We start from the raw sequence: 27,597 nt of genomic DNA on the forward strand, positions 1-27,597 counted from the left end.
GCCGCTCCGCGGCATGTGGGATCCTCCCGGACCGGGGCACGAACCCGTGTCCCCTGCATCGGCAGGCGGACCCTCAACCACTGCGCCACCAGGGAAGCCCAATAATTGGTTTTTAATGGGGGTACTGAGAGAAAAGCCGGCCTCGCGGGCGCTTGAAGAGGACACAAACACAACGAGCCACAATTAACAGCCTAAAGTGAACGCTTTAAGGATCTCCACTTCCGGGATCCTTAAAGCGTTCACTTCGGGTTGTTATTCACGGCCCCGCCCTCATGGCATCTTGGGAAATGTAGTCCCACTTTCCTCCAGACACAAGGATGAGGGCGTCTTGGAACTGCATTTCCCAGAAGGCCGTGCTCGCTGTCTCGTTAGCTGGGCTACGGGTCGGTGGGGCGAACCTCTCATTCTGGACTTCTTAATTTCTCGGGGGGAATGAGTGACGGTGGACAGAGGACTTTGGCGGCGCCATCTGTAGGCTGCCTTGCCTGGGGGCGCAGGACGCGGAGACCATGGAGCCGGCCATACAGCTCTCCTTCCAGTCGGGGGGCAAAAAGCCGAGGCGCCGCGACTCCTTTAATCGCGGTGGGCGGGGCGAGGCGAAGCGACCCGCGTTGCTATTGGCGGCGGTTGGGGGCGCGGAAACTGAACGGGACGCAACTGCAGCCGCTGTTTCCTCGGGCTCCTCTGGCGCCTTGGGCGCCCCTGGCCCCGCCATGGCAGCGCCTTGCCTGGTAAGTCCCTGCCAACTGCGGCCGCCCAGGCTTTAGTCTCCCCGCCTAGTCGGACGGAGGGTTCCGAGCCGGTCTTCTCTGGCCCCAGTTTACCGTCTGTGCAGGGGGCACTGAGTCCGGGCATCTGGTGAACGCCTCTTGCGAGCCAGGCTCTGTTTGGGCTACCGGGGCTAACAAACCAGCCTCTGCCCCCAGGATTTGCATCTCCCCCTAGCGGGGGAGACACCTGTATGGCCCGACTGGAGGTGTGACCTGGGGCCAGCGCCGGGCCTCTCTGGCTTCTGTCTCCTTATCCTGAGCAGTGGATGGCTGAATGGGGGTTTGTTGAGGGTGCACCCTGTTCCGACGTGTGGGAACAGCAGGCCCCCGGGATGCCCGGGACGGCCCAGGCCTGCAGCGTGACCTGGGCCAGACTGCCCTCTCTGAGTCCCAGGTTCTTCCTGAGGCCAGAGGGGAGCACTCCAAAGCCCCTCTTTTTGAGAGGTTGTTTTGAACCTGAACCTGCCTGGTCCTCTGGCTGGGTTGAAAGTCAAGGACGCTGGGTGGTGGCCTGTTGGGCTTCCTTGGGTGTCTGGGCATGTGAGTAGAGGTCCCAGACTAGGAACTAGGCCTTTTGATCTCTAATGGTGTTTCACCCCCCACCCCAATATATAAACCACTTTTGGGGGAGATGAGGAACCAACAAGCCTGTGGGATTGGAAGAGAGGGGGTCGGGAGATTTCAGGCGTCCCCTGGTTAGGGGCGGATCTGAACTTGCCTCTGGAGGGTGCACTGTTTTACCCTTAGTCTTCCAACAAGCTCAGGTGGAGCAGTTTCTGCTCAGTTCCCCGCCCTCCTCCAGCTGCCATTCCTTCTCTTGTTGAAAGGAGGACTCAGGTTGGTGTGTTGGTGGGTGGAGCTGGGCAAGGGGCCACGGGACCTTTGTTCTGGTTACAGCTCCCCGCAGTCCTTGTTCTGCCCCAAGGCCGTTTTTTCCTCAAGAGGAGGCTTTGCTGGGCTCCCTGGTGCCCCCAAAATGCTTCTTTGAGGTTTAAGATATTTGGAATAGGGGGAGATGTCTGCATGGCTGGACTATAATTCTCCAACATGAATTGCTGTTGGATGCAGAGAATTCTGGAATATTATCTCCATGTCTTTTTTCCTAAGCTACTGCTTCTCTGATGTTGGGTGGAGTGGAGATGGTCGTAAAGCCACTGGGGGCTTATTCAGGGCTGACCTTTGGGTTCACTGGCCGGTCCGCAGTGGGACTGAAGGTATGGGATCTGATTCCTGAGATGGGGGTGCTGAAAGTCCCCATTTTCTCTTCTTGGGTCTTTCGAAAAATAACTTTATTGAGATATTATTCACATACCATAAAATTCACCCTTTTGAAGTATAAAATTTAGTGGTTTTTAGTACACTCACAGTATTGTGCAACCATCACTGTCTATTTCCAGAACATTTTTGTCACCCCAAAGAGAAACCCATACCCATTTAAGCAGTCGCTCCCCTTCTTCCTGACTGCCCCCCTCCGCCGCCCCCGCCCAGTCCCTGTCAACCACTAATCTATTTTCTATCTTTATAGATTTGCCTATTCTGGACATTTCATATAATTGGAATCAGACAAAATGTGGCCTTTGGTGTCTGGCTTCTTTCACTAAGCATGACGTTTTCAAGGTTTATCCGTGTTGTAACGTGTCAGTAGTTCATTCCTTTTTATGACTGAATAATATTCTGTTGTATGAATATACCACATTTTGTTTATCCATTTATCTGTTGATGAACATTAAGATTTGTCCACTTTTGGGCCATTATAAATAATCCTGCTATGAACATTTGTGTACAAGTTTTTGTGTGAAAATGCTTTCAACTCTTATGGGTATTTACCTACAATTGCTGGATCATTTGATAACTCTGTGTTTAACTTTTTGCAGAACTACCAAATTGCTTTCTACAGTGACTGGTTTTTGTTTTTATTTTTAAACACTGTTTTGTCTATTCTGGCTGTTTTACATTTTATGTGAATTTTAGGATGAGCTTGTCAAGTTCTGCAAAAAAAAGGCATCTGAGATTTTGAAAGGGATTCTGTTCACTCTGTAGATCAATTTGAGGAATATTTCATCTTAATATTAAGTTTTCCAGGGCTTCCCTGGTGGCGCAGTGGTTGCGCGTCCGCCTGCCGATGCAGGGGAACCGGGTTCGCGCCCCTGTCTGGGAGGATCCCACGTGCCGCGGAGCGGCTGGGCCCGTGAGCTGTGGCCGCTGGGCCTGCGCGTCCGGAGCCTGTGCTCCGCTGCGGGAGAGGCCACAGCAGTGTGAGGCCCGCATACCAAAAAAAAAAAAAAAAAAAAAAAAAAAAAAAAAAAATTAAGTTTTCCAAACTATGAACATGGGATGTCTTCCCATTTATCTAGATCTTTCTATACTTCTTTCAATGATGTTTTTTAGTTCTCATATGTCTTGCACTTCTTTTGTTAAGTTATTCCTAAGTATTTTGTTCTTTTTTACGTATCATAAATGGAATTGTTATCATACTTTTATTTTTCACATTGTTCATTGTTGGTGTACTTGAATTTTGTATATTGATTTTGTATCCTGTAAGCTTGCTGAACTTGTTTATTAGTTCTAATAGATTTTTTAGTGATTCCTTAGGATTTTCTATATACAAGATCATGCCTTGAGCATTTTCAAATGCTGCTGGCTGTTATAGGAAGAGTCTTGGCCCTGGGGAAGCCCCTTCCTCATCCAGGCTTCACATATTTGATCCTGGCTCTCCCTCAGGAGGACCCCTCGCTGGAGAGGCATTTTAAGGGCCACAGGGATGCAGTTACCTGTGTGGACTTCAGTCTCAACACGAAGCAGCTGGGTAAGAAGAGGCATCTTGTCCTAGGCACTAGGTTATGAGCTGAGAAGGTCGCGTTTCTACCCGGGAGGTGTGGTGTGGGGGGAGCAGGGCACAGCGAGGACCCAGGTGCTTTGTCTAGACCTACCTCCTGCTTCAGCCGGCCAGCTCTCTGGGCGCCAGGCTTTATGAGCTCCATTCTGCATGTGGAGTGTGAGGCTCAGAAAGTTTGGGGGCCTTGCTAAGGTCACACAGCCTTTGAGGTTAGGACCCGGTTCTGGGCTTTTCCCTGTACCCCATCCACCTCTCAGTTCTGGCCTGCAGAATGAGCCCTAAACAGTGGCTTTTTCCTTGGGTCTTTATTGATTCTGTTGTCCACATTACCATGGGCACACCTCCTTGTTGAAGACGCCCACCACTGAGAAGGATGGGGAACAGAGCCGGGTGCTCCCTTCCCCCCACTGCCCTTATGCTGCAGCCGAGTGCTCCCTCCTTGGCCACCTGTGGGTTCATACACGGCTGTCACGGCTGCAGCTTTCTTGTTTCTATGGACGAGGCTCCCCCTTCATCCAATGGTCAAGGTCCCCTGCCAGAAGCTGCTGCTCTTGTGATATGCTGGAGATTAAGAGGAAACTGAAGTCATTTTTGGTCTATTTTGGGGACCTCCACTAGGCTTCTGATGGGTCCTCTTAATGGTAAAAAGGCCACTGGATTGAGCTGGCTCCCCAGTTTTGCGAGGACTTGCTCTCTCGAGCCGCAGAGTGTGTCTGTGGGGAGACCTGGGACCCTCGGTTACAGCCCAGGGCTGGTCGCTGTGTGGGCCTGCTGCCTGGAGTGGTGACAGGCCCTAGGCTCTCCGAACTCCTGCTCAGCAGTCACTGGAGGTGTGGCCTGTCCCCATGGAGAAGGCAGAGCTGGGTTGTCCCTGCTGCCCACACCCCACCCCCTGCCCGTCTCCAGCATCCTGGTGGAGGCTCCGGGCCTGCTTGAGCGGAGTGTCATGGCATCTGCTCTCTCCTCAGCCAGTGGCTCCATGGACTCATGCCTCATGGTGTGGCACATGAAGCCCCAGTCACGTGCCTACCGCTTCGCCGGCCACAAGGACACTGTCACCTGTGTGAACTTCTCCCCTTCGGGACACCTGCTTGCCTCGGGCTCCCGCGACAAGACTGTCCGCATCTGGGTACCCAACGTGTGAGTTAAAGACTTGGAGTGGCTTGTCTGAGTCTGGGCCCTAGTGCTGGACTGGTCACAGTGGGACATCTGCCCTACTTCCGAGGAGATACCATCAGAAGCTGGGGCTTCAGTCGGGGCCCTCCCCCCAGGGCTAATAGGGAGATTCTGGGCTGACCTCAGCCATCCTGGAAGGGATCCCACCTGATGCTGCTTGCACATGGGTGAGGCTCTGGCTTCCCTTTTTGGGGACTGAGGCGCTCAAGCCTGGATTTACTTTGGGAGGGTTCTGAGGGGTGGGGAGGGCTTCGATGTGCCCTTATGTTGCTGTTATGGGTTTATGGGTTTCCTGACTCTGGATACCCATCCCTGCAGCAAAGGCGAGTCAACCGTGTTTCGTGCACACACGGCCACAGTGAGGAGCGTCCATTTCTGCAGCGATGGCCAGTCCTTCGTGACAGCCTCCGACGACAAGACAGTCAAGGTGTGGTCAACTCATCGCCAGAAATTCCTGTTCTCCCTGAGCCAGCACATCAACTGGGTCCGCTGTGCCAAGTGAGTAGTGTCCTACCTGGAGACCGCTGGAGGGACCCCGGGGGTTGGAGGGCACAGAGGAGTTGCCAGGTGCTAGCACCATGACCTTGGGCAAGTTACTTAGCCACTCTTTACCTTCCTGAACCTCAACTTCCTTATGTGTGAAAAAGAACAATAATAGTTGTCACATTGTAAGTTGTCCAAGCTTCACTGAGCTAATGCATGACAAGTAAGTTAGTCCATCGTCAGCCACGACTGACCCCTGACGTCTGTGCTGATGCAGCCCAAGGTGAGTCATCAGGGGCAACTTATTAGCAATAGCAACAACAACATAATGTCAGTACCACCACTAGACATTTTCTTCTAACTCCTCATGGCAGTCCCGCAAGTAGGTGGCATTGTTGCCATTTTGCAGATGAAGAAACTGAGGCTCAGAATAGTGTAGTATCTTGCCGTGGGGCACATCGGGAGTAAGTGGCAGAGCTGGGGTTGGAAGCCAAGTGTCTGGCACTAAGGCTTGCCTACTTTCCTCTGAGGATGTTCTGCTCCTCAGAGGTTGATTTTGCTTCAGAGCTGCCAGATGGGGGCCCAGGCTTCTGAGAGGGGTTGGTCTGGAAGCTGGTCCTCCCTTTGGTGTGGGGGCCATTGCTGTGGGGATGGGGCCAGCTGATTCAAAGCACCTTTCAAGGTCTAAGTATTGCAGACACAGCTGTGCCTGCTTCTCGCTTATTCTGTTCCTTTCAACAGAGATCTCACGTGTCGAATCTCTGTGCTCTAGAGGAAGAGGATGGGGTGTCTGGGGACACTGGGAAACTATAGGAGTCAGAGGTTGGGGACTGTTGAGCTGTGTTCTTCTGGGGACCCCATGAAGTTACTTGTTCTCCAGGGCCCTCGTTCCTCTGTCCTGGGAGGTCCCTGATTGCTCTGAGAGGCCCTCACCATTGGGCTCCTGAGAATAGGAGGGCCCCTGCCAGCAAACAAGTGTTGAAATCACACCAGGCCTTTGGTGGTGGGTCCCCAGAACCTCCACTCCTTTTTTGTTAGCAGGTTGGTTTTGCTGACCCATTCTCAGAGTTAGATGTGGATTCAGGGCACCTGGGAACAGGATAATGATGCCAAGTACCAGCAGTCAGCACGCATGTTGCCACGTGCAGTGCTGGGGGCATCGTGTGTGACGCTATTGCCTACCTGCTTACCAGGAGGTAGGCACCCTTCTGACCCATCTTGCAGAGAGAAAGCCATTTGCCCAGGATCACTCAGGGTCAGAGCAGGGCATGTGGCCCAGGCGGGTTCCTGAGGTCAGGTGCTGGGCAGCTCAGGAAGGGTGACTGTGAAAGATGGTGTGTGGTGCCCGTGATGTCTGTTGACTGGTGATGTGACTTGTGCCCCGCCTGGTTCAGGTTCTCCCCGGATGGGCGGCTCATCGTGTCTGCCAGTGATGACAAAACTGTCAAGGTGTGGGACAAGACCAGCCGGGAGTGTGTCCACTCGTACTGTGAGCACGGCAGGTGAGTCCCCAGACCCTGTCCTCCACCTGTAGGTGCTCGAGAAAAGCATAGACCTGGGCTTGAAGAGGCCCTAGTGGCCTCTGGTGGCGGCAGTTGGGGCCCACCACCATGTCTCTGCTGCTCCCTGGCTCTGTATCTTTTCGCGTGTGGGCGGAAGTTTCTGCCTCATCCCCATCCCCACAAACAGTAAGAGTGCTTAACCTCAAGGCATGAAACTCTTTTTAAACATCTTTATTGGAGTATAATTGCTTTATAATGGTGTCTTAGTTCCTGCTTTATAACAAAGTGAATCAGCTATACATATACATGTGTCCCCATATCTCCTCCCTCTTGCGTCTCCCTCCCTCTCTATCCCACCCCTCTAGGTGGTCACAAAGCACCTAGCTGATCTCCCTGTGCTATGCGGCTGCTTCCCACTAGCTATCTATTTTACATTTGGTAGTGTATATATGTCCATGCCACTCTCTCACTTCGTCCCAGCTTACCCTTCCCCCTCCCCGTGTCCTCAAGTCCATTCTCTACATCTGCGTCTTAGAGAAAAACAAATACCATATGCTAACACATATATATGGAATCTAAAAAAAAAAAATGTTTATGAAGAACCTAGGGGCAGGACAGGAATAAAGATAAAGATAAAGGCATGAAACTCTCGAGGCCTCTCTTTTCCCTTCACTTTTTAGTTCTCAAAATTGTGACACGTCTGTCTAAAGAAGTTGAACCCAGACCCCCAAAAGGATGTTCTCCTGGGTGATGACTTTATAAATGAAAGGCTAATCAGGTTCTTGTAGTGGATGGTGGCTGTTCATATCATGCCGCATCACTGAGAGGGATGAGCCTGCATTTGAGCAGGGACTCACCCAATCTGGGTTCCTAGATGAACCCCAGCGTCTGCCCCTTGTTAGGCTGGGAGCCCCAGGTAAGGTCTTTCCTGAGGGCTGGCCACGATACCAGCCTGGGTGTCACATATGAGTATATTGAGGGCCCTTGGCTTGTCTTCTAGAAATAGGTGAGCCAGTGGTTCTGGGACCCTGCTGGCCCTTGATGTCTGGGCCTCAGTTGGCAGGGCCTGCCCTACCTCCTGCTCTGGTAGGGGCACCAGCTCTAACTGAAAGCACCCGAGCAGCTGACTGACCTTTGCTCTGAAGACCACTTTCTCTGCTCGCATTTAGAAGTTGGTGCTGAGACTTGCTCCCTGGTAAGTGCCCCTCAGGTCACTGCTAGCCTCTGTTCTCACCCTCTCCTTCTTGTTCTCCCTTGGCCGCCTGGTAAAGATACAGGGCAGTAGGGAGGTATTCTGGGCTGAGGGAAGAGTGTGTGCAGGTGTGTGGGGATGGGGATGTGCTGGATGTTTGGGGGTCTGTTCTGAGCCGGGGCAGACCTCCTACAGCATGCGGTGGCCCCCTTTCCAGCTTTGTCACCTACGTGGACTTCCACCCCAGCGGCACGTGCATCGCCGCCGCCGGCATGGACAACACAGTGAAGGTGTGGGACGTGCGGACTCACCGGCTCTTGCAGCACTATCAGCGTGAGTGTCCCCGAGCGGCTGCAGTGGGACTGCGCCACGCCGGGTGTCCGGCTCTTGGCTGCAGGGCTTAAATGGGCCTGAGGACAGCTGTGGCTGGCTTGGGGTTAGGGGGGAGTCCTGGGTCTGTTGGGATCTTCAGGGGTGGGTAGCCTATGGCGTGGCTGTTCTGGAACCTTGGCCCGGAGATACAGCGTGGTGCTAACTGGCATCCACCAGCCCTTTGGTGCCCACTTATGAGGTGGCAGAACCTCATACACACTGCGGTCCAGATGGGGGCTCTCAGTGGGGCTCTGGCCAGGGCTTCTCTTGAGGGGCACTTCTCAGGGGCTGCCCGTGCCACTCACCTCCCCCTGTAATGGAGGCTCTGTCCTCCAGGGCCAAGGTGACAGCCCTGGAGGTGGTGAAGGAGACAGGTCTGTCAAAAGAGGTCAGTGTTGGTGGGACCTTGGCCACCTCTGGTTCCACGGTGTCATCCACAGATGTGTAGCCATGAGCCACATGGAGGGTCGATTTGGTAGGGGGCCAGGCTTGGAAGCCAGCCCCGGTGCCGTGTCCCCTTATTTATATATATATTTAATTATAGCCCTTGGAAGGCAGGGCAGCGGGTTGTCGTCGTGGGCTGATATCAGGCTGCAGGAGGGAGGTGGGAGTGGGGGCAGACTTGGGTGAGCTTACCATGAGAGAGCTGAAGGTGCTGGGATATGGAACTGGCCTCAGAGCAGGTATGACTGGGCAGAGTCCTAAGTCGCCCCAGTTGTGGGGATGGGGCCCAGGGAAGGGAGCTGGTGAGGGGCCACAGGAGGAACTGGGAGTTGTGCAGGGGGCAGAATGGGTGGGCAGGCCTGGGGGCTCAGGGCTGTCAGAGAGAGTCACAGCTGGCGTTGTTTGAAGAACTGTGGTTGTTGACTTGGGATTAAGTTTCAAGTCCGTGGGCTCACTTCCAAAATTCACACCTGAAAATGGGAAGGACATATCTGGAGAAAGGTGTGGGGCGTGGGGTTCAGAGCTCTCCCCTTAACACACCCCACAAGCCCTTCCAATTCTCAGATGTTTGAGGCCAGGACTTTCTTGGAGTAACTGAGAGAACAGACCTTCCAAGAAGGGGGAGTGGATCCTGGTCTTGAAAAGCGCATGGTGGAGGGTGGCTCTGCACCCAGCTTCAGCATTTTTAGCTGTGTGACTTTGGGCAGGTTACTTGACTTCTCTGGGCCCCCTGGCACAATGGTAAGGCCTGTTTCTTAGGTGGTGTTGGGAGGGTAATGAGTTGGTCCATGACAAGAACTTACAGAGTGCCTCACACAAAACAGGAACTAGGCACACTGTTAGTGACAGTGACAGTGATGCTGAGTCTCAGGAGGTCTGGTCTCCCAACAAGGCGGGCCCAGTTGGTCCAGGCTTGCAGTACTATACACCACCACCAGGTGGCAGGGGCCAGCCACGAGAATGGTTCTTTCCTCAACAGGGAGTCCTGGGGTTTGTCACTGATGCTGTTTCAGACAGAGGCTTCCTGAACAGAGCCCCAGCAGGGTCTGCTCTCTACTTGGAGACCACGCCTCTCCCTCCTCTCCTTCAGGCTCAGAGGCCTTTCTCCTCCTGCTCTGGGTCAGGCCTGAGTTGGAGACTGGGTACATCTACATAGCTCACTGGGCGGAAGGTGGGAGGTGCAGAGGAGTGCTGGGCGGGAAGGCCACCTCTGAGTGTGGGGTCAAGAGGGAGGACTCGGACAGGGAGAGACGGGAAGGGAGGTGATGAGGCAGAGCAGTAGTTAGGAGTATGGGCTCTGTTTCCTGCCTGTGAAGGGGTGGTGGTAGCCTGCCTTATGGGGTTTGTGAGGATCTGATGGGAGAATCCACATGAGGATTACAATACACTACTGGGTACATGGTTTGTACCACATAAATCTTGATACTGGTGAAGAGAATCTCCAGGTAACCCTGGGAGAGTCCAGGCCCACCTCTGATGGATCAGGAGCCTAGGTCTGGTGTTGGTGAGGTGCAGCAGCAGGTACCTGCAGGGGAGGGCCTTGAATGCCATGCTCTAGCCCAGGGTCCCAAAGATGCAGCCTGGCTGGAAGTACTGGGACAGGGGTGAAAGGGTGAGGGGCATCTGAGAGGACAGCAGTGCTGAGAGCCTGCTTGGGTAGGAAGCCATGTGCCTAGGTGACTGGTGGGTGGGCTGTCAGTGCCCGATGTCAAGTGAGAGGTGGGCATCAGAGTGGGGCAGGGGTCAGGCCCAGGGGCTGGGTTTTGGAGATTGAATAGAGGCAGAAGCTGATGCTATGGGGTGAAGGGGCCAGCTGGGCCTAGGGATCTGGGGTGTGAGAAGGGCTGAGGCCACATCCTGCATCCCTGTGATTGAGGGGCTGTGGAAGAAAAAGGTCCACAAGCAGCCAGAGTGAGCAGGGGGAGCCCGCTTTTCCCGTGATAGAGGGCTGAGGAGAGCAGAGCCAGGGGACTGAAGGAAAGCAGGGTCTCCTAAAGAGGGCGGTCGGCGGGGGGGCATGATGCAGAGCAGCTGAGGAGAGTGGAAGGTGCTGGGGAGAGATTCCTGGGGGAGCAGGCTTGGCAGTGGGTGGGGGTGGGAGATCAGTGACTGGCAGGGCCCAGGGGTGGGGGTGGACTCGGATAGCATCAGAGGTCAAGTGCTGAGGGGACCTGAGGTGCATGAGGCTGACAGGCTCCACAGTGAGATTTCAGTCTGTTTTTGCTGCTGTCGTTTCCTCTTGTGATAGAGCCACTCAGCGAGCCTGCAGCATCTTATTCCTAAGCCACCCCTAATAGAGACCAGAGGCTTCGGGGGGCCTGGAGCACCCCATAAGTAACCCAGTTCCCTCTGAGCTCCCTGCCCAATGCATGCACACGGTGGGTATTCACAAGGCAGCAGACTCGTCCCACCACCTCTGGGCTCAGCCTCCGGGGCTCAAGGAGAGCCTGGCAGGTCTGAGCTCATTGGTTGGGGGGGACAGCCCTCACCCTGTTTGCTGGGGAGGGACCTGGTCAGGTGTGCTCAGCACCTCCCCTAGAGAGCTCCGTGACAGAACCTTCTGCCTGAGAGACCCTCCTAGCCCCTGAGTAGCAGCTGTCCCCCCACCCAGAAGAGGTGCCGGGGGATCTCTTGGGAAGCTGATTCCCCAAGTAGGGCTCCCAGCCCCCCGGTAGCAGGCACCTGAGCTGTTTTCTGTCCCTGACCCCTAGGACACCCAGGGGGAAGTGTTTAAGGACAGTGACATTCAGTGTCTTCCCTGATTGGGCTTTGGGCGCATAAGGCTGTTGGGCTCTTCCGAGAGAAATTGGTTCATGATACTGCAAATGTGTGGCCAGCAAGCCCAGCCAGCCTGTGGCCAGCCGCCATGATCTTGCTCCGTGGAGGGCACTTCCGGTCCCATGTTGGGTTGTTGGAATCTGGGCTACAGCAGGCAGCTGGCACCATTTGTCTCAGGCGAGGAGTTTCTTGCTCTGGCCTATCACTGCAGGGAGCAGTTCTGATTTCCCAATTCAGCAAGGAGTTGGTGGGTCCCTGGAGCCCCGAGAGTGCCAGTCCCTATGGAGGTGGGTTAGGCTCCGTATGCTCTGAGCCCACACTGAGACTGTTCAGACATCTGAGCAGCAGCAGCTCTGTCCCGGATCCCTTAATGTGCTTTGCGCTTTCCAGGCACTTGCGGGTTCATTATCCAGGGACAGGCCTGAGTGGTCAGCAGGGCAGGGCTACTCCCCATTTCACAGATGGGGTGTTTGAGGCTTGCCCAGGTCACACAGCTGGGAAGCTATGGGTTCCTCACACCGTGTTGATTCTAATCATTTACTTGCCTGAGGCCCCCGAGAGGCCTTGGCTTGGCTCTCTCCAGAAACTCCAGTTAGAGCTCAGAGTCCCAGCTTCTCTGTCCACTGGTCCTTAGCACGTCCCTGGACCCCCTCCCTACCCCAGACATGGTCACAGAGGGTTTTAAAGCCACTGTGCAACCAGCAGGGCAGGCCTGCACCCTTTTTGGCATTTGGAGACCGAAAGGGTTGATCAGGAGGCAGTGCACCATCCCACCTGCTCTGGCCAACTCACCGGCTCTCGCCCACCGTCCCTGAGCGGGTGTTCCTACGACATTCGCGAGGTGACTGTTCGGAGTGTCCTTTGCTGCTGGTGTCAGAGCACCTTCACTGTGTGAACCCATAGCCTCTTGTGAGCCCACAGCCACTGTGTCACTGGTAATGCCAGTTGTGCGTTGTGAGAGGCCACCCTGGCAGAGTGAGCCGAGCCCCTTGTGGTGGGCATGTGGTGGGGCTCGGCGCTGGCGTGGCCTGCCCCAGAAGGAGACCTCCTGCTTGGGCACCTTGGGCACCTGTGGATCTCTGTGGGCCCCATGGCCAGTTTGGAACCCACTGGGCAGTGGGCCAGATTTGCTGAGGTTTCTACAAGCAGAGCTGTGCGGGCAGCTTGTGGATAGCCAGGTCTCTCCTTAGGCCACCTGCTGCCCGCAGGCTGTGGCCCGTTCCCAGTACTTGGGGGCAGGGTCTGCAGTGGCCTCAGTCGCACCCTCCCTGGCATCCTGGTGACCTATAGAACATTGACGCTGGTACATCTCTGACCCTGAGTTGGAGTCCCTTCTTTGGGGTCGCGGTGGGGGTGGGGTGTAGCCCACATTGTGCCCAAATGGCAGCCTGCCATCAGCTGTCACCCATGTCTGCCATGGAGCTAGGTGGAGGGCCTGCAACTTTGGGCTTGGTGAAAAGTGGATTGTTTGTGTGCCGTCACTGCTCAGGGCTTCGTGACGGGAGGCTCACCCCCTCATGGGGCAGCCGGGCCTCCGTGGGAGACTGTCACGCAGGGCTGATTCTATGAGGCCTCCCTGGTACAGCCCCACCCTCGGCAGAGCCAGAGAGGCTGCTCCAGGCTGGCGGGGCCGGTGGGTGAGGCAGGAGAGCGAGTGGGAAAAGGTGGGGCTGGCACCTTCCCAAAAGCCTGGCTTGCCAGACTGAGCCCTGTTTTGGAGTAAATGGTTCCAGATATTTCTAGCCCAGCCAAGAGGCCTTAGCTATTCCTGCCATTTATAGTGGAGCAGGACCTCCGGCACGCTTCCCTGGGCCGGGTGGGGGGATGGGCGGCGGTTCCCTCCCTTGGGTGGGCTTGACCAGGTGGGAGAACCTGGCGTGGTAACCATGCCCTGCCCCTGCCGCCCTGCTGGTGCTGGGCAAGCCCTGTGTTCCCTGAGCTCGCCTCCCCTGATCCACGCTGCTGCTGGCTGTCCCCTGCCAGCTTTGTCTCAGGGAGGGGCTGGGGGGCGTTCATGCCAGCACAGGCTGCCAGGGGCTGCAGAAGCAAGAATAGCGCGCCCTTCTCCAGGCTCAGCGAGGCACACGCGCCAGGAGCAGCATCTAAGGAGGCCCAAGGGGAGATTGGTGTGTGGTGAGATAGATGGAGGGCAGCTGCCTCTCAAAGCTGTCCTACTGTGGGCCGAAGGGTCAGGGGTGGGCGGGACTCCTCAGGGGGATCTCGCAGTGTGTGTGGCCCTCTCCCACCCCCGCTCACCGCGGGTGTGAACCAGCGTTCTGGCGAGCGCAGCCAGCCCCTCAGGAGCACGCACTGGCTCTCAGCCTATAGAAGCACAGCCTGAAGTGCCTGCAGAGCCTGGGTCTCCTTCTCCCCAGGCGTGACACGCTCGTTTGGGGGGAGGGAAGGATTCACTTTTTATCATTTGCTCAGTTGTATAATCATAGTGACTATATTCTAATGCTGAAAAAATGTTTTCTGGAAGTATATAGAGTAATAATTAGAAGTCCCCCTATCCCTGTCCTCCCCAGAGAGCACCCCTGCTCTGTGTCTGGAGCTTCTGTCCACACCTTCCTCTGGGTCTGCAGACGTGGGTGTGCCCCCCACACGTGGGGAGTCACGGGCACACCCTGTGCGCCACTAACGTTCTTTCTGCTGCTGCGTGTGGCCGGTGCCTGTTCAGTTTTGCTGGGGTTGGCTCTGGCTTTTTTCCTCTTCTCTCCATGCCCCCATTTCTGGTAAACACTGAGGGTGCCACCCCTTGCCTCATGGCCCTGAGTGTGGGAGAGCGTCTGGCCGTGGGGCTCTGAACTCCGCCTCCAGGAGCTGGCTCTGGAGACCCCATCAGCCCCACTCCAGGCCGTCTCTTGGAGTTCCTGGTGCTGAGAGAGTGTTTAGACCTGAAGATCGTGTTATGTAAAGCCCTAGTGTCTCCCCTAAGTGTGCTTGGGAACGTGAATCCACACTCCCCGGCACGTCTGCACATCGGCTGGCCTGGTGTCTGAGGGGCTCTGTGCACCTCCGTCAGCTCTACTGAGGGCCATTTCATGGTGGGTGTGTTTACTGGTCCAGCAGTGGCTCCTGAAGTCTCACGGTGCCAGGATGAGGGGTTGGTTTTAGAATTTGCCTTTCTGTTTGTGGCAGTTCTGACTTGGCGGGGTCATGGTTATCCTAGCCCCTCTGGTTTCGCTCACGAAGCCTGTGGTAATGGGTACGAAGGCACCTGGGTCTTCCTCAGCAGCTACTCTAAGCTGTGATATGGCTGGTCCACACGTTGATGTCCCCATGTGGCCTGCCTGGGTCCAGTTCACCTACTGACCAACTGTCAGGCACTGAGCCAGGAGCCAAGGACCCAACACAGCCCCCTGCCTGATGGAGCACATGGTCTCATGGGGGACCCAGATGGGAACCAAAGAGCTGCACATAAATGTAAAAACCCTGCTGTGAAGAGACTCACGGTGCTTCAGGAGGGACCAAACAAGGGGGTGACCCTCATGGCAAGGTCAGGGGAGGCTTCCCTGAGGAGGTGACTCTGAGCAGTGAGTGAGCTGCAGGGTCTGGGGAAGAGGTGGGCAAGAGTCTTCCCGGCCCAGGGGGAACAAGGGGTGGGAAGGTCCCACAGCTAGGGAGTTGACAGGGCTGGTGTGGCCAGATCTTGGAGAGCGAGGGACACCAGCGTGGATGGTGGGGCTTGGGCTGGAGCGGTGGGGAAGAATCGTGGATGGGCTTGAGCTGTTGAGTGGGTTAAATGGAAGGACCTGGAGTAGCATGGGATGCCTGGGGTAGCGGAGAGGTACATCAGGGCTCACTCTGTACAGAGGCCTCACAGGCTTCACCTGGCAGCATGCCTACAGCACCCTAACTTGTGGGTGCTGTGCCACAGAAGGAGAAACGGGCTCAGTGTGTCAAGATGCTCGCTCAGGGTCCCGGGGCAGGCCAGTCAGGAGGCTGGGATTGGAACCCGGGCCTGACTGGCTCCCGAGATCGTGTCTTAAGCTGTTTTCTTGCCTCTGCTCCCATGCCTATCCTTTCCTCCGGGGCAGGGGCATCATATTGGCATTTCCAGGGGTTTTCTTTTCCATTTGGTTTCCCTGAAGTAGCAGCATATGAGACAGATTGAGCGTTATGTTTGGGCACTCTGTTCGGCTCTAGCTTGACTGCTTGGTGAGGAGGGAGAGGCAGAGGAATAGCTTGATCTCTCTGGCCTTTTGCCACACGTGCTCCCGCCTGCCCTGCGTCTCCTGCTGCCTGCCCTCCTCTCTGGAGGCGTCTCCTCCTGTCCTTTGTTTGTGCCGCCCTCCTGGGAAGTCCTTGTGGGGCTCTTCATAGCAACTCTGGGCGATGGCCGCCCTGGCCCAGACCTGTGCCAAGCCTTCTGGCCCATCTTCCGGCTTCGTGGGCCTCCCAGCCCACCTGAGTGATGTCCTTCCTCCAGTGCACAGTGCGGCGGTGAATGCCCTCTCCTTCCACCCGTCGGGAAACTACTTGGTCACGGCCTCCAGCGACTCAACCCTGAAGATCCTGGACCTCATGGAGGGCCGGCTGCTCTACACGCTCCATGGACATCAGGTGAGGGCGTCGGCCTGGGCTGAGTGGCATGGAGTGGGGTGGAGGCGCTGCCTTGAGGTGGCCCTTCCCTTGGAGCCCAATGGAGGGGTTCTGTGGTCCCCTCGCAGCCTGCACATTGAGGTGAGATGCAGAAGCAGGTTTCCCACCCACAAGACCTGTGACCTCTGGCAGAAGTGCTGGGCCTGGTGCTGCAGCTGAGAAGGGAGTACAGGGGTTCAGTTGGGTGGAGGGTCAGAACGGAGGCCTCTGGACATGGTTGACAGACTTCTCCCAGGGGCTGAATGGAATCTGTCCCCAATGACCTCAGGCATCACTTGGTCCAGCAGTTGAGTAGAGCCCTGGAACTCATGCCCTGAATTGCCATCAGGCCTGCTGGGGCCCTTTGGAGGCAGAAACAACAGGTGTCTTGCAGAGGCGGGTGTGAAGGAGGGAAATCTTCCCGCACTTTCATTGGGGAATTCCTAGAATTCAAATGAGGGAGAGAGGCCTTCTCTCTGAGCGTCTTTCACCAGCACATCGGTGCCCTGGCCCCCTCTGTGGGCAGTAGCTGGGCACGGGCCCCGGTGGGCGGTGGGCTGCTTGCGGTCCTCCCCTGCAGCTGGCCTGGGCGTGGCTGAGCTGTCTCCTGCTGAGCAGAGTGGTCCTCAGAGTGTCTCCTGCTGGGACGTGGTTGCCACACCCAAGTGGGGCACGGGTGCGGAGACCAGAGCATTTCAGTTTGTCCACTTCTCCACCCATGAGCAGGGGCAGTCGGGATGGAGAGCGGGGACAGGCTCTTGAGGGCTGAGGGAGGCCCTGGGGTGCGTGTGTCTCTTGGGCCAGCAGCTGGGTGTGAGGCGTCTGGCCCAGGGCCCTCTGGATCCCACTGCCGTCTGAGTCAGAGTGCACGGGGCCTTGGCCGTGGCTTGGAGTCGGGGCACGGGCCTTTTCTTCTGCTTCCTTGGGACCTGGAGGCCGCTTGCCCTCAGCCCATGGTGACCCCTGGTCCTCTCTGTCAGAGAAATGTCTGGTGTGCAGGACCAGCGGGCCTGTTCCCCTGGTGTCGACGCATCTAGGTGTCACGTATGGCTGTTGCACTGGCGTGATCACTGCTCCTATTGTCAGCCTGTGGGGGAGCCCCCTTTGTTAGCCCTTTGGCAAGTAGTTACTTAGATTCACACGTAACCAGTTTCCGATCTTATAACCAGGAGGGCGTTTGAAAACCACATGAACACTGCTACCTTTCCTGCTCCCACGAAAATGAAGGAAAAGCAATGCACAGAAACACCATGCAGGCAGGTGCATACCAAGTGATCACCGAGCACTTTCTCCTTTCTTGTGGACGTTCTTTAGACAGCTGACTCACCTCTCAGCCTCAGAAGCCTTGAATGCGGCATCTAAGAGGCCATTCCTGTGTTCGGGCCCAGCATCAGCACATATGGGAAACCTGTGGACGTTGTTCTCCCAGAGAAGTGAGACAGGGGCCAAGAGAAACCACGCAGTTGCCTATCTGCTGTTGAACCTGGAAATGTGGGAGACAGGATGAGGGACAGCGGTGGTTTGGGGGTGTGGAGAACAGGAAATGGCTTCAGAAATCAATTCTTCCTCAGGGCACCAAACTTGCAGTGCCCAGAGGAAGGGGGAAGAAGGAGAAGCGAGCTCACCTCTGTTCATCTTGCCGTCCATTTGTCCATTCATCATCTGCTTCCCAGCTCACCGGCTGGGCACCAGGGTTATGAAATGGATGTCGTGGTCCCACCCCCTGGGGCTCGTGGCCTGGGAAGCAGGGGACTCTCTGGGGACATCAGCAGAGCCGAGGTGGCATGAGATGTGTTAGGAAACCAGGAGAGGCAGGTTGAGTCTTGGGTGGAACTTGGAGGGTTGGGTGAAGCAGGGTAGGCTTCTCCCTGCTCAGATGAAAGTGGGAGTCGGAGTGTGAGGCTCACATTTGTTTCTGTTCCAACCCCCCAAAGTCCCTATCAAATACAGAAACTTAGCATTGGTGTGCCATGGGTCCTAGGGGCTCTTCTTCCTGGAGTACCCATAACACAGCCCCACTGTGGGGTGCAGGGTGTGGGAGCCCCAGGGCCTGGCTTCCTTGGGGTTCCGCAGACCGATTCTGGGAGGAGGGAGCTGGCCAGAGCCCCGCACTAGCTTTAACCCCTCTCCTCTTCCTGGAGAGCTGATCTCTCCCTTTCTCCTCCTCCTCTTCCTCAAGACCTGTAGTGAGACCACCATGCACTCACCGGTGGCAGCTCAGTGCTGGGTTCTCCAGCGGGCAACGTGGGCAGACCTGGCCCACTTCCTTTGCCCTCTCTGCCTCCAGGGTGCTTTCTTTTGGGCACAGACTCTTGAAGAGTCTGGTCTCTGGGCTGATGTCGGAGGGCAAGTACGTGGTGTGTGTGTGTGAGGGGGGCTGCAAAACCTAGCCCTCCCTCTGTGCCCCAGTCTGCCAGGGTTTGCTGTGGCTTCTTGTTGGGTCTGACTCTGCCCCTGGGTTTGGGGCGATTCAAAGTCAGCTAAGGGTGGCTTGCTAACGAAGGAGAGTGTGGTTGAGCAGCCTTGATTCGGGCAGTTGTTAAAAGCAGTCCGCCAGCTGGACCAGATACCTAGTGTGGGCGGACATCTGGGCCAGGAGCGGGAGCGGCTTTGCTCTCCCTGAGGGGACAAATCTGTGGAAGTTGGGCCTGTGTTGTCACTGGGAGCCAATGTGCTCTGAAAATGTCCCTGACCTATGAGGGTTTGTGACATGCTGTCGGGCCGGAGTGGCTCAGCTCCAGGAAGAAGTTCTTTGACACCCCTTTGGAGGATGTACTGACTCCTTTGGAGGATGTATTGCCCCTGCCAAGCCACAGGGAGAGGGCCTGCACCACAGGCTGAGGAGTGGGCTGAAGCCCCACCCAGATGCTCTATACAGTGTCTGGTCCTCTTAGGCTCCCCCGCTCGTGAAGTCCCCTCCCTGTCCCGTCCTTCCAGGAAGATGCACAGCTGCACTCCTTGGTGACTTGAGCTTCCACATTCTGTTCCAGGAGGTAGTGAGGGCCTCACCAAGCACAGCTGTCACCAGCCACTTCCTGAAGCCTGTGGCGCCCACAGCTCCCAAGTGGTCCCAGATACCCAGGGATTCTGTCCCCCAGAGGAGAAGGCAGATTTGAAAGCACCTTTGAGTCCTGTTGGGGGAACCGAGGTCCAGAGAATGATCTGGACTTGTTGGGGGGTCTCATGCAGCTTAGGGTTGTCGACCTGGAACGAGTACCCACATCTGCAGTTTCCACCACACCCATTGACCTCATATGTATGGCTTTTAGAAGTTGTGATCTCACTCTTGTTTTCAGATCACTGGTCTGTGTAGGAGGCCAGCGGGCCTCATAGCTTCTTGTGTTCCAGACTTGCTGCTAGGTGATGGCGTTCTGGTCCAGCAGGAGAGGGATCCCCAGGAAGCTTCGGTTTGGACTTGGAGGACCTCCTTGTGACCGCCCTCAGGCATAGCCCCGAGGGAGCCGTAGAGGGAGCGCTATTGAGTTGTTCTGCCACGTGGAGCAGCCACCCCTTCAGGCCTCCAGGTCCACACTTATGAGAAGGGACAGTGCAGGCCGGGAGTCAGAGGCCAGCCAAGAGGAGCCTGCCACAGGGAGCTGGTGCTGCGGGGAGCCAGACCTTGAGGAGGAGAGGGGGCTCTGTGTGTGGCAGGGAAGTGTCTCCGTGTCCTGTGAGAGGGCCGGTCTGAGCCAGCCCCACTGGGGGAAAAGTGAGGAAGGGTCAGGGGACGCCATGCTGTTGGGTAGAAGCTCTCTTGCCTGAGTTGAGGCCAAAAGTCTCTTATTGTTCCCTAAAGGCATAGGGGCACCAGGACAGGCACATGCCAAGTGAAAAGCTAAGATCAGGATCACCCAGTGTGGCCTGGGTCTCCTGGGCTGGGCCCACGTGCTGGCACTGAGGACCGCTTGTGCCCCCAGGAGTCTGACCATGCTGGCAGTTTGGTGGTTCTCTGGCGTGCATGTGATCGGTCACACTTCCATCGGCCCATGTGAGGATGGCTTACCTGTGGGGCTGGGGATGGACGTCAGTTACAAGTTTATTGTGAGCCTGAAGGATTCTGGTGCTTCTCCCCTGCAGTCCTGGCTTTGGGACTCTGAGCCACAAAGGGCCATTCAGGGGGTGTGGCTGGTGACTGAGCGAGGCTCCTGCCCCATGGGAGCTCGATGCCACATGTGCTGTACCCCAGAAACAGCTCCTTGGCTGCAGCTGGGGCTCGTGTGGCTCTTCAGAGGCTTCCACGGGGTGGATGTCCCCAGGTGATTTGGGGAACAGGCCAGAGAGCTGGGCAGGCCCTTTGCTGAGTCCAACCCTACACGGGCCCTGGCCCCTCACCACCCTGCTGCTCCTGCTGTGCAGGGGCGGCAGGTTTCCAAACTCAAGCCGAGCAGACACTGATGCCTTTGCCAGGGCAGGGGGGTGGGACAGGCTGAGGAGCCTGTTGGGGCTGAGAGGTTGGGTAGCCCTCTGCTTCCAGACAAATCTGCCCATCCGGGTGGAGAGTGGACAGAGCACGGAGGCACTGCCAGCCTGGATATGGTGCACTGTCCTCCTTCCTCTGCCACTGGGGACACCAGGGTGATTTCTCTCTCAATGATTGGGCTAGAAAAGAGCCTGCACTGGTCAACTTTGCCAACTGCTTTGACTGAGACCAAGTGCTGGATATGTTCGGTTGGGGAAGGTTCACAGCCTTGTCTGATGCCCAGCTTTCTAAGGAAACACCCCAACATTTCCAGGGATGAACAGCTTGTACCCACCTGTTTCTGGTTTAGAAAAATGATGGACGCTCTCCCATCTTGTTCAGCCAGAAAAGCCTGAGCCTTGGGGGGCCACAAATGGGAGGAAAGGGTTTGGACGTTGGAGTCAAACCATTCTGGCTCCACCTTTTAACCTGTGACAGTGGGCAAGACCTTGACTTTGCCAAGCCTTTCCTCCTCTGTAAGAACGACGCCCATATCTGTCATAATGGGAGAGGACGTGTCCTCACAGGTGCCAGTCCCTGTCCTGCGCAGCTCTTGGAAAATGACCCCATGCTGTTCTAGATGAGAGCTCTTTAAAAGGCTGTTTAAAGTTTCTGTTATGGGCATGGTCCTGGCACCATGGATGGGTAATGTTTGTTAGGAAACCGAGAACATATTAGGGGGCTCTGATGACTTAACGCCCACTGATGGGCACAGGGCCATAGCCGTCGGCCCCTCCCCCTCTGGGATGGGGCTCACCCATTGCTCCTCCTCCCACTCAGCCACAGAGTCTCTGAAGGGTTTATCTGGCTTCTTATTTTATTGAGGGTTGTTCTCATCTGCCCCAGAACATCCTCTTGCTCTGGATTCTCTTTTGTCACACAACTCCTAAAATCCGTCCCACAGTGGGTGGGCTGTAGTGATTCCCCGACAGCTTGTCCCCACCAGCTGTCCTGAGTGGGTTCGGCCTGCTGCTGCCTTGGTCTACAGGTCTGCTTCCGTTGCCCTTTATTAGTCCCGCCCATCGGGTCTTTTCCAGGGCCTGACTCCCGGAGGACAGGCCGGGTATCTGATGACACTGGGCTGGGTAGAGGTGCCAGCGCCCTCTCTGAGGCTCTGGGAAGTCTTGTTGTGGGGATCCACCACGACCGGGACAGTTAAGCAGGAGGAAAGGGAGACCCTGCTTCTCGCTGGATCCTGTACAGACTTAGGGCGTCAGCTGCACGGGAGCTTCCTCACCCCACTCACCCCTCACTTTGCCGCAGGGAAGACCAGGAGAGGGGAGGGCTTTCCCACCAACGGCAGCTGTCTTTCGAAGCCTTGCGCCCTGAGCAAGGCCCCCATAGTTTTGTGTGGCAAATGTGGGGGCATCATGCTAGAAATACAGATTTATTTTTCTCTATTTTCCGAAACATAATCTCGAGACATGCTCATTTGGTTTTAGTCCCCAGAGCTATTTGGGAGAGGAGGGTAGGCGGGGCGTGGGTGGGCCGTTAAATCTGGTGTTTGCGGCTGTGCAGTTGGCGTTCGTGTCTCTGTGGAGTGACTGAACCGCACGGGGACCAGCGGGCACGTGGTTCCCCAAACCTCAGCTGGCCCGCAGTGGAGCGAGCATCCATCACCCAGGGCCCAGAGCCCCGAGCCCCAAACCCGGGGCAGCTGTGTGAGGGGCTGTGCTCCGTTGTCGAGAAATCACAGGCTCAGAGCACAGGGTCGGCCGACGCTACTGGCAGCTTGTGCCGCTCCGGGGGCTGGGGCTGGGGAAGTGGCAACAAGGGGGACTCGCCCTCTAGGAAGAGAGACAGCAGGGGGACAGAGCGGCCTGGACACGTGGGCCGCCCCCGGCTGCCCCAGGAGGAAGGAAGCTCTTAGAATGGGCCCCTCCCACCTCGTTTCTCTGCGCCCTGTGGCCCTTGTGTAGTTGTTCATTTTGGAGACTCGCTTTGCTGCTTGAGAGGCTTAGATCTGCCTTGGATGGTTGGGCAGCTGCCAGGAGAAGTGAGGGGACATTAAGAGGGAGAGGAGCTCACTTACTCCAACTGAAGTAACCAAGAGCTCAGCCTGAACCCCTGTCCCCTGCCGGCAGCCCAGAGTTGAGGGCTGGGAACAGGTGTCCTTGGCCAAGGTCAGGAGCAGCCTAGGTGGCCGCTCCTTGTCCACGGGACCCCACAAAGGGACATAAGCACCAGCCCACAACAGGTCTAGCGAGTGAGTGCCGAGCCTCCCTCACGGGGATTTGTGGAAGAATCGTCCTGGTGGACTGGGTTGCTGTGTCTTTGCCTGAGCATGGGGGTCAGAGTCCAGAGCACCCACGCCAGAGGCCTCCCTGGTCTCCGTGTATCTGTTTGATGGCTGCTCTTCTTTTACCTCTGACGTGGGGCACGTGGTGTGACATTGCTTTTTGTTCGCTGGCAGCCAGTGAAAAACATATCAAAACCCTTGCATGGTGGGGGTGGGGGTACCTGGCTGGGCCTTTGCCCCTGTAGCTGTTGTGGCCACAGCGGTCAAAGTTCAGGTGTGCAGGGACTCAGGGAGTCAGGTCGGAGGGGGTGAGGCCAGCGGAGAGGTCTGGACAAACTGCAGGGTCTGTGGAGTGAGAGTCAGCAGGAGCTGTGGGATCTACACACCATGGCATCCTTTGTTTTGCCTTTTTTTCCCCCCCCTCCATTGATGCCTTGCTGTTTGAGAGTAAAGGAACCAGCCAGTATGGGTCCCTCGGGTCTGGAGGTTGGCAAGGCAGAGGCGGTGTGTGGTGAAATGACTGGGTGTGAGTCCAGCTGAGCTCGAGGGCCACGTGCAGCTGGGTCAGGGGGGAGAGAGAGGTGGGGGACCGGGCTGCATCCAGTGCTCATGATGATCATCTCACAAAAGGCTCCAACTGTCCAGATCCAGAGAGGGAGGGAGGAAGGATCCGGTTGAGGCTAGGCAGCGTGCCTGCCAGTGGACCTGGCCTGGAGCCAGGTGGGGACCGGGACCTCAGGCAGGTGGGCACCCCTGGCGATCAGCGACAGGTCAGACCCACGCTGTCCAGGGCCCAGCTGAGAGCTGCTGCTCAGAGTCCTGCTCAGGAAGCGCTGCAGAGGCCCCAGGCCTTGCCTGTGGGAAGAAACAACTTGGCCACATGCCTGGCCCTAGCCGGTGAACGAATGCATCAAGAGTGACTAATTGACTGAAAGGAATCAGCCACTGTGAAGGCGGGACAGTCTCAGAGAACACTCCTGATCGCAACTGATCCCTGCCGGTGATAAAAGAGACTCCCCCAGCCCGCGGGGTTTGGAAATTAGAACTCACTTCTAAATAACTGCTGGGCTAAAGAGAAAATCCCAGTGGAAATGGAACATTTGGAGATGAAGGACAGTGAAAATACTGCATATGGGAAACTTTGGGGATCTAAGCTCTAAGATGGCAGTCAGAGGCAAATTTGTAGCCTTAAATGAATTTATTTAAAACCAAGAAAGATCAAAAATAACCATATTCAGAGCTCAATGTAGGAGGCTGCAGAAAGAACACGGAAAGAGGCCTTCTTGAGCTCACAGTTTTGTGGAGCGGCGAGCAGTTCAGTGGGGCCAGGGTGCTGATGGGAAGGGCAGAGGAGAGGGCCTGGTGAGGTCTCTGGGGGTCTGGGTGGTCTGGGGCCCCAAAGGCCAACCAAGGGTTGGGTTGAAGACTGTCAGCAGTGAACAGCCGAGTCTGCATTGCAGTCCATGATGACTTTGGCCCACAGCAGAGCCCAGGGCCAGCCATTCTCTGGGCTGTGCTTTGAGTGCCCTGGACTGCTTCTGTGGGCCCCGGGGTGGATGGGTAGGAGCCTTCGTGGAAACCACTCTTTCCAGGAACACCGAGGTACCTGGTGCAGGAGCCATGCAGTCCTCTTGGTAAATGGGCACTGTTGGGGAGGACTGTAGGCCTCAACCCTCAAGAGCTCCTCTGAGCACCCTTGTCGCTCGCGCCCTCCCTGGAGTTTCCTGGGACTTGGACTCTGGGGAAGGCTCTAGTTCTTCTTGCCTGGAGGGCTCCTAGCACCTGCTTTCTGGTCCTCACCCCTCTGCCAAACTGGGCTGCCGGCCGCATTCTTCAGTGGTCCTGCTGCTGCTTGGCCTCCAACATCTTGTCCCCAATTTGGCATCTGGTGTTGAGTGTCAACAGGAAAGGAGACTGACCCACGAATATTTGTTTGGTTCCTTAGTTGCTGTGACTTCTTGGAAACCTGCCATTCCTCAGTGAGCTCTGGGCAGCCAGAGATCCTGGGTTTTTGGACACTCCACGTACTATGTTGCTTCCCTTTTCTGTCTTCCCTCTTTGTTTTTCCTCAAAATGAGAACAGTTTTGTTTTGTTTTTGTAGTAATGTAACGGTGCTCTATACTCATTAAAAAATTCAAAGTATGGGAAATTACAGAGATTTCTAAGGCTCAAGTAAGTCACCTGAAATTGCCTCCCCCCACTTAAGTCCTGTCAGTGTGTGGTGACTGTCCGCCTGGAAGGGTATCTGGGTGACAGACGACCTGCTCCCATCCTACCACCAGGCCCTGCGCCTGCAGCCCGTGATGCTGCGCTCCTGGTATTGCACACTCAACCTATGCAAGTGGACATTGTTCTCCGTCAGTGAGAATGGATCTCCTTTGTCCTGATGGATGGCTGCAGGGGACTCCCGGGCTGCTGTGAGCCCAGCCCCTTCGGGCCCCTTGTACTTCTTCATCACCCCCATTATGGGCAGCTTGGAGAGGAGGAGCCGTGGGTAGATTCCAGAAGCATGGGCAGACATGCTGCCTCCTGCCCAGTGTGCCTGGGCCCAGGGGGCAGCTCTGTCTAACCTGCCTGTCTCTTCTGGGCAGGCAGAAGCTGGCCTTGCTCCGTGTCGCTGGGTCCCTTTCCAGCCCACAACCTGTCTAGTCTTTTCTGCCGCCGGGTGGAAGTGCTTCCCAGTATTCCTGTTGTCCGCGGGCCCACTGCTGTGTCAGCCCTGCTGCCGAAGGCCCCTCATATTCTCTGTTGGAGCTCCTGTTGCTCCCTGTCCTGCTCTGGAGGAACTGAGGTGGCCTCCGATGGAGCCCGCACTGTCATCATCTAGGCGAGAACCTCTTATATCTGGCTTTGCTTGGGGAATGCCAGGTGTTGCCGCATTAACAGTTTGGCCGAAAGGAAGCAATGGTTCCTTTTGGCCAAACTTTTAGTGTGGTGGTGTGCCGAGCAGACTCTTGCTCTGTGCATCTTTCTGCAATGGGTTTCAGGCGTGTGGGGACGAGCCCCCCCTCTTTACCAGGAGATCATGCCCCCTGCCCCCAGCCTGAATGTGCTCACTGGTGCGGCCAGGTGCAGGCCTGACATCACCCTTCAGACAGTTCAGTGGACCTTCAGCGCGTGAGAAGCCAGAGTGGCATGTCTCCTCCCAAGGCCCCAACATGAGGGAAGTGATGTGCCCATTAGAGGGACACGTCACTTTGCTCCCCTGCCCAGCCACCTTCAGTAACCCCACCCCATCCTCCTCCTTGCCCTGGTTCGGGCCTTTTGGTTCACCTGAGCTCCCCAAGCGCCCTGCCTCTGCTCATTGGCTCCTCCACGGGGCTCTGAGCTTCTCTGGTCAGCTGCAGTGTGGTGTTGGCAGGGGGGCGGGCATGGTCTGGGTCAGGGCGACAGAGTTCTGGCCCCAGTGCTGGGCCCGGGATAGGTCAGTGCACCTCTCTGACGTCCGGCTTCTCCTTGGGAAGTGAGGACAGTGATGTCAGTCCGGTAGGGCTGTCAGCGTGGCCTTTCCTGCTCATTCCTGTCGGCCCAGCCCTCGACCTCATGGCCCAGCTTTTGTCAATGGTGCTTGGGACCAGAGTCTCGGCAGTAGTGCTCATGCTTGGGCACCTGCCAGTTCCTCCCCCAGAGGCTGGGGAGGGCCCGGGCGGGGCGAGGTGCTTAGCCCCGAGTCCTGCTGCCTCTCTCACTCACGGGCTTCTGGTTTCTTCCGGGGCATTGAGAATCTAGAGTGACCTTTGGTGTTTGCTCTTTTTGGCTTGTTCTCCTAGGGTCCAGCCACCACTGTTGCCTTTTCAAGAACGGGGGAGTATTTTGCTTCTGGAGGTTCTGATGAACAAGTAAGTAAAGAATGATCTGAGGGGTCTCAGCTGATACTGAGCAGAACAGAACAGGGGGCCAAGGTGTCTTGGGGATGGACAGGCTGGGCTTCACCAGCTTCCTTGGTGGCTTTCAGCAATCTTGAGGCCTGGATCTTGGGGTGGGGCCCCCAGAGCTGGGCCCTGGCCTCCCCAGAGCAGGAGTGCTGCAGGTGCCGACGCGTGGCAGCATCTCAAAACCCTTACAGCTCAAACCAGCGTGGGTAGGAAGTCTGGGTTACTGTTGCCGTGAGAAAGTTAAAATGGTTTTTTAGGAACTTCTTTCTCCTGATTATATTATCTCCAACTCCTGGGCATGGAGGCCTGGCCTATTGCTCAGAAGACTAGGGAAACTAGTACAGTAAATTCACACCATAAATAAAGTCCTGGCAAAAGAAATTCACATAGCACAGGAGGCAACCTGGTAGGAAGTAGGGCTTCCCCCACCCTGGCCCCTCCTTGGGCAGCCGCTGCTGTCAGCTCCCTGGCTGCCTTCTGATTGTCTGCTCCGAGAGCCTTTTGGGAATGACATTTGACATTCTCTCTTCACATTCCTGATAGCCATTCCCCGGCTCGGGACCATTCAGCAGTCAGACTTGTGCAGTACACAGGACCCTATAAACAAGGGGGTGTGTGCCGATGTTCTTTTTGTAAAGGGGACAAATGAGAGACCCTAGATGCTCATCAGTTGGGGAGCAACGAACAGTGGTGCCGCTCTGGGAGTGGCGAGCAGCCTCCCAAAGAACCAGGCTTGTGGCTGCATCCCGATGGGGCATGCATCCAGGGCACGTTGAATTTCCATCCTATGTGGATTCGTTGGTTTTTCTGTAGCCTCAGTTGACTACTGGCCACGATTCACAATTCCTGCCATCCTGGAAGTGGCCCTAGAGGAGTGCAGCCACGG

General features: G+C 56.3%; 1 protein-coding gene across 1 annotated transcript; it reads left to right on the top strand.

The window, feature by feature from the left end:
- Nucleotides 1-336: 336 nt before the first annotated feature.
- Nucleotides 337-26,675, top strand: POC1A (POC1 centriolar protein A; the record flags this gene model as incomplete). Its single annotated transcript, XM_028484383.1, has 8 exons — nucleotides 337-731; nucleotides 3,492-3,576; nucleotides 4,575-4,746; nucleotides 5,101-5,280; nucleotides 6,660-6,767; nucleotides 8,177-8,292; nucleotides 15,986-16,119; nucleotides 26,607-26,675. Coding segments are annotated over exons 1-8 (1,086 nt in total), but the record flags the coding sequence as incomplete, so codon positions are not given.
- Between the last annotated feature and the right edge of the window lie 922 nt (nucleotides 26,676-27,597).

The sequence above is a fragment of the Physeter macrocephalus genome, unplaced genomic scaffold (genome assembly GCF_002837175.3).
Source record: "Physeter macrocephalus isolate SW-GA unplaced genomic scaffold, ASM283717v5 random_160, whole genome shotgun sequence".
NCBI lineage: Eukaryota > Metazoa > Chordata > Mammalia > Artiodactyla > Physeteridae > Physeter > Physeter macrocephalus.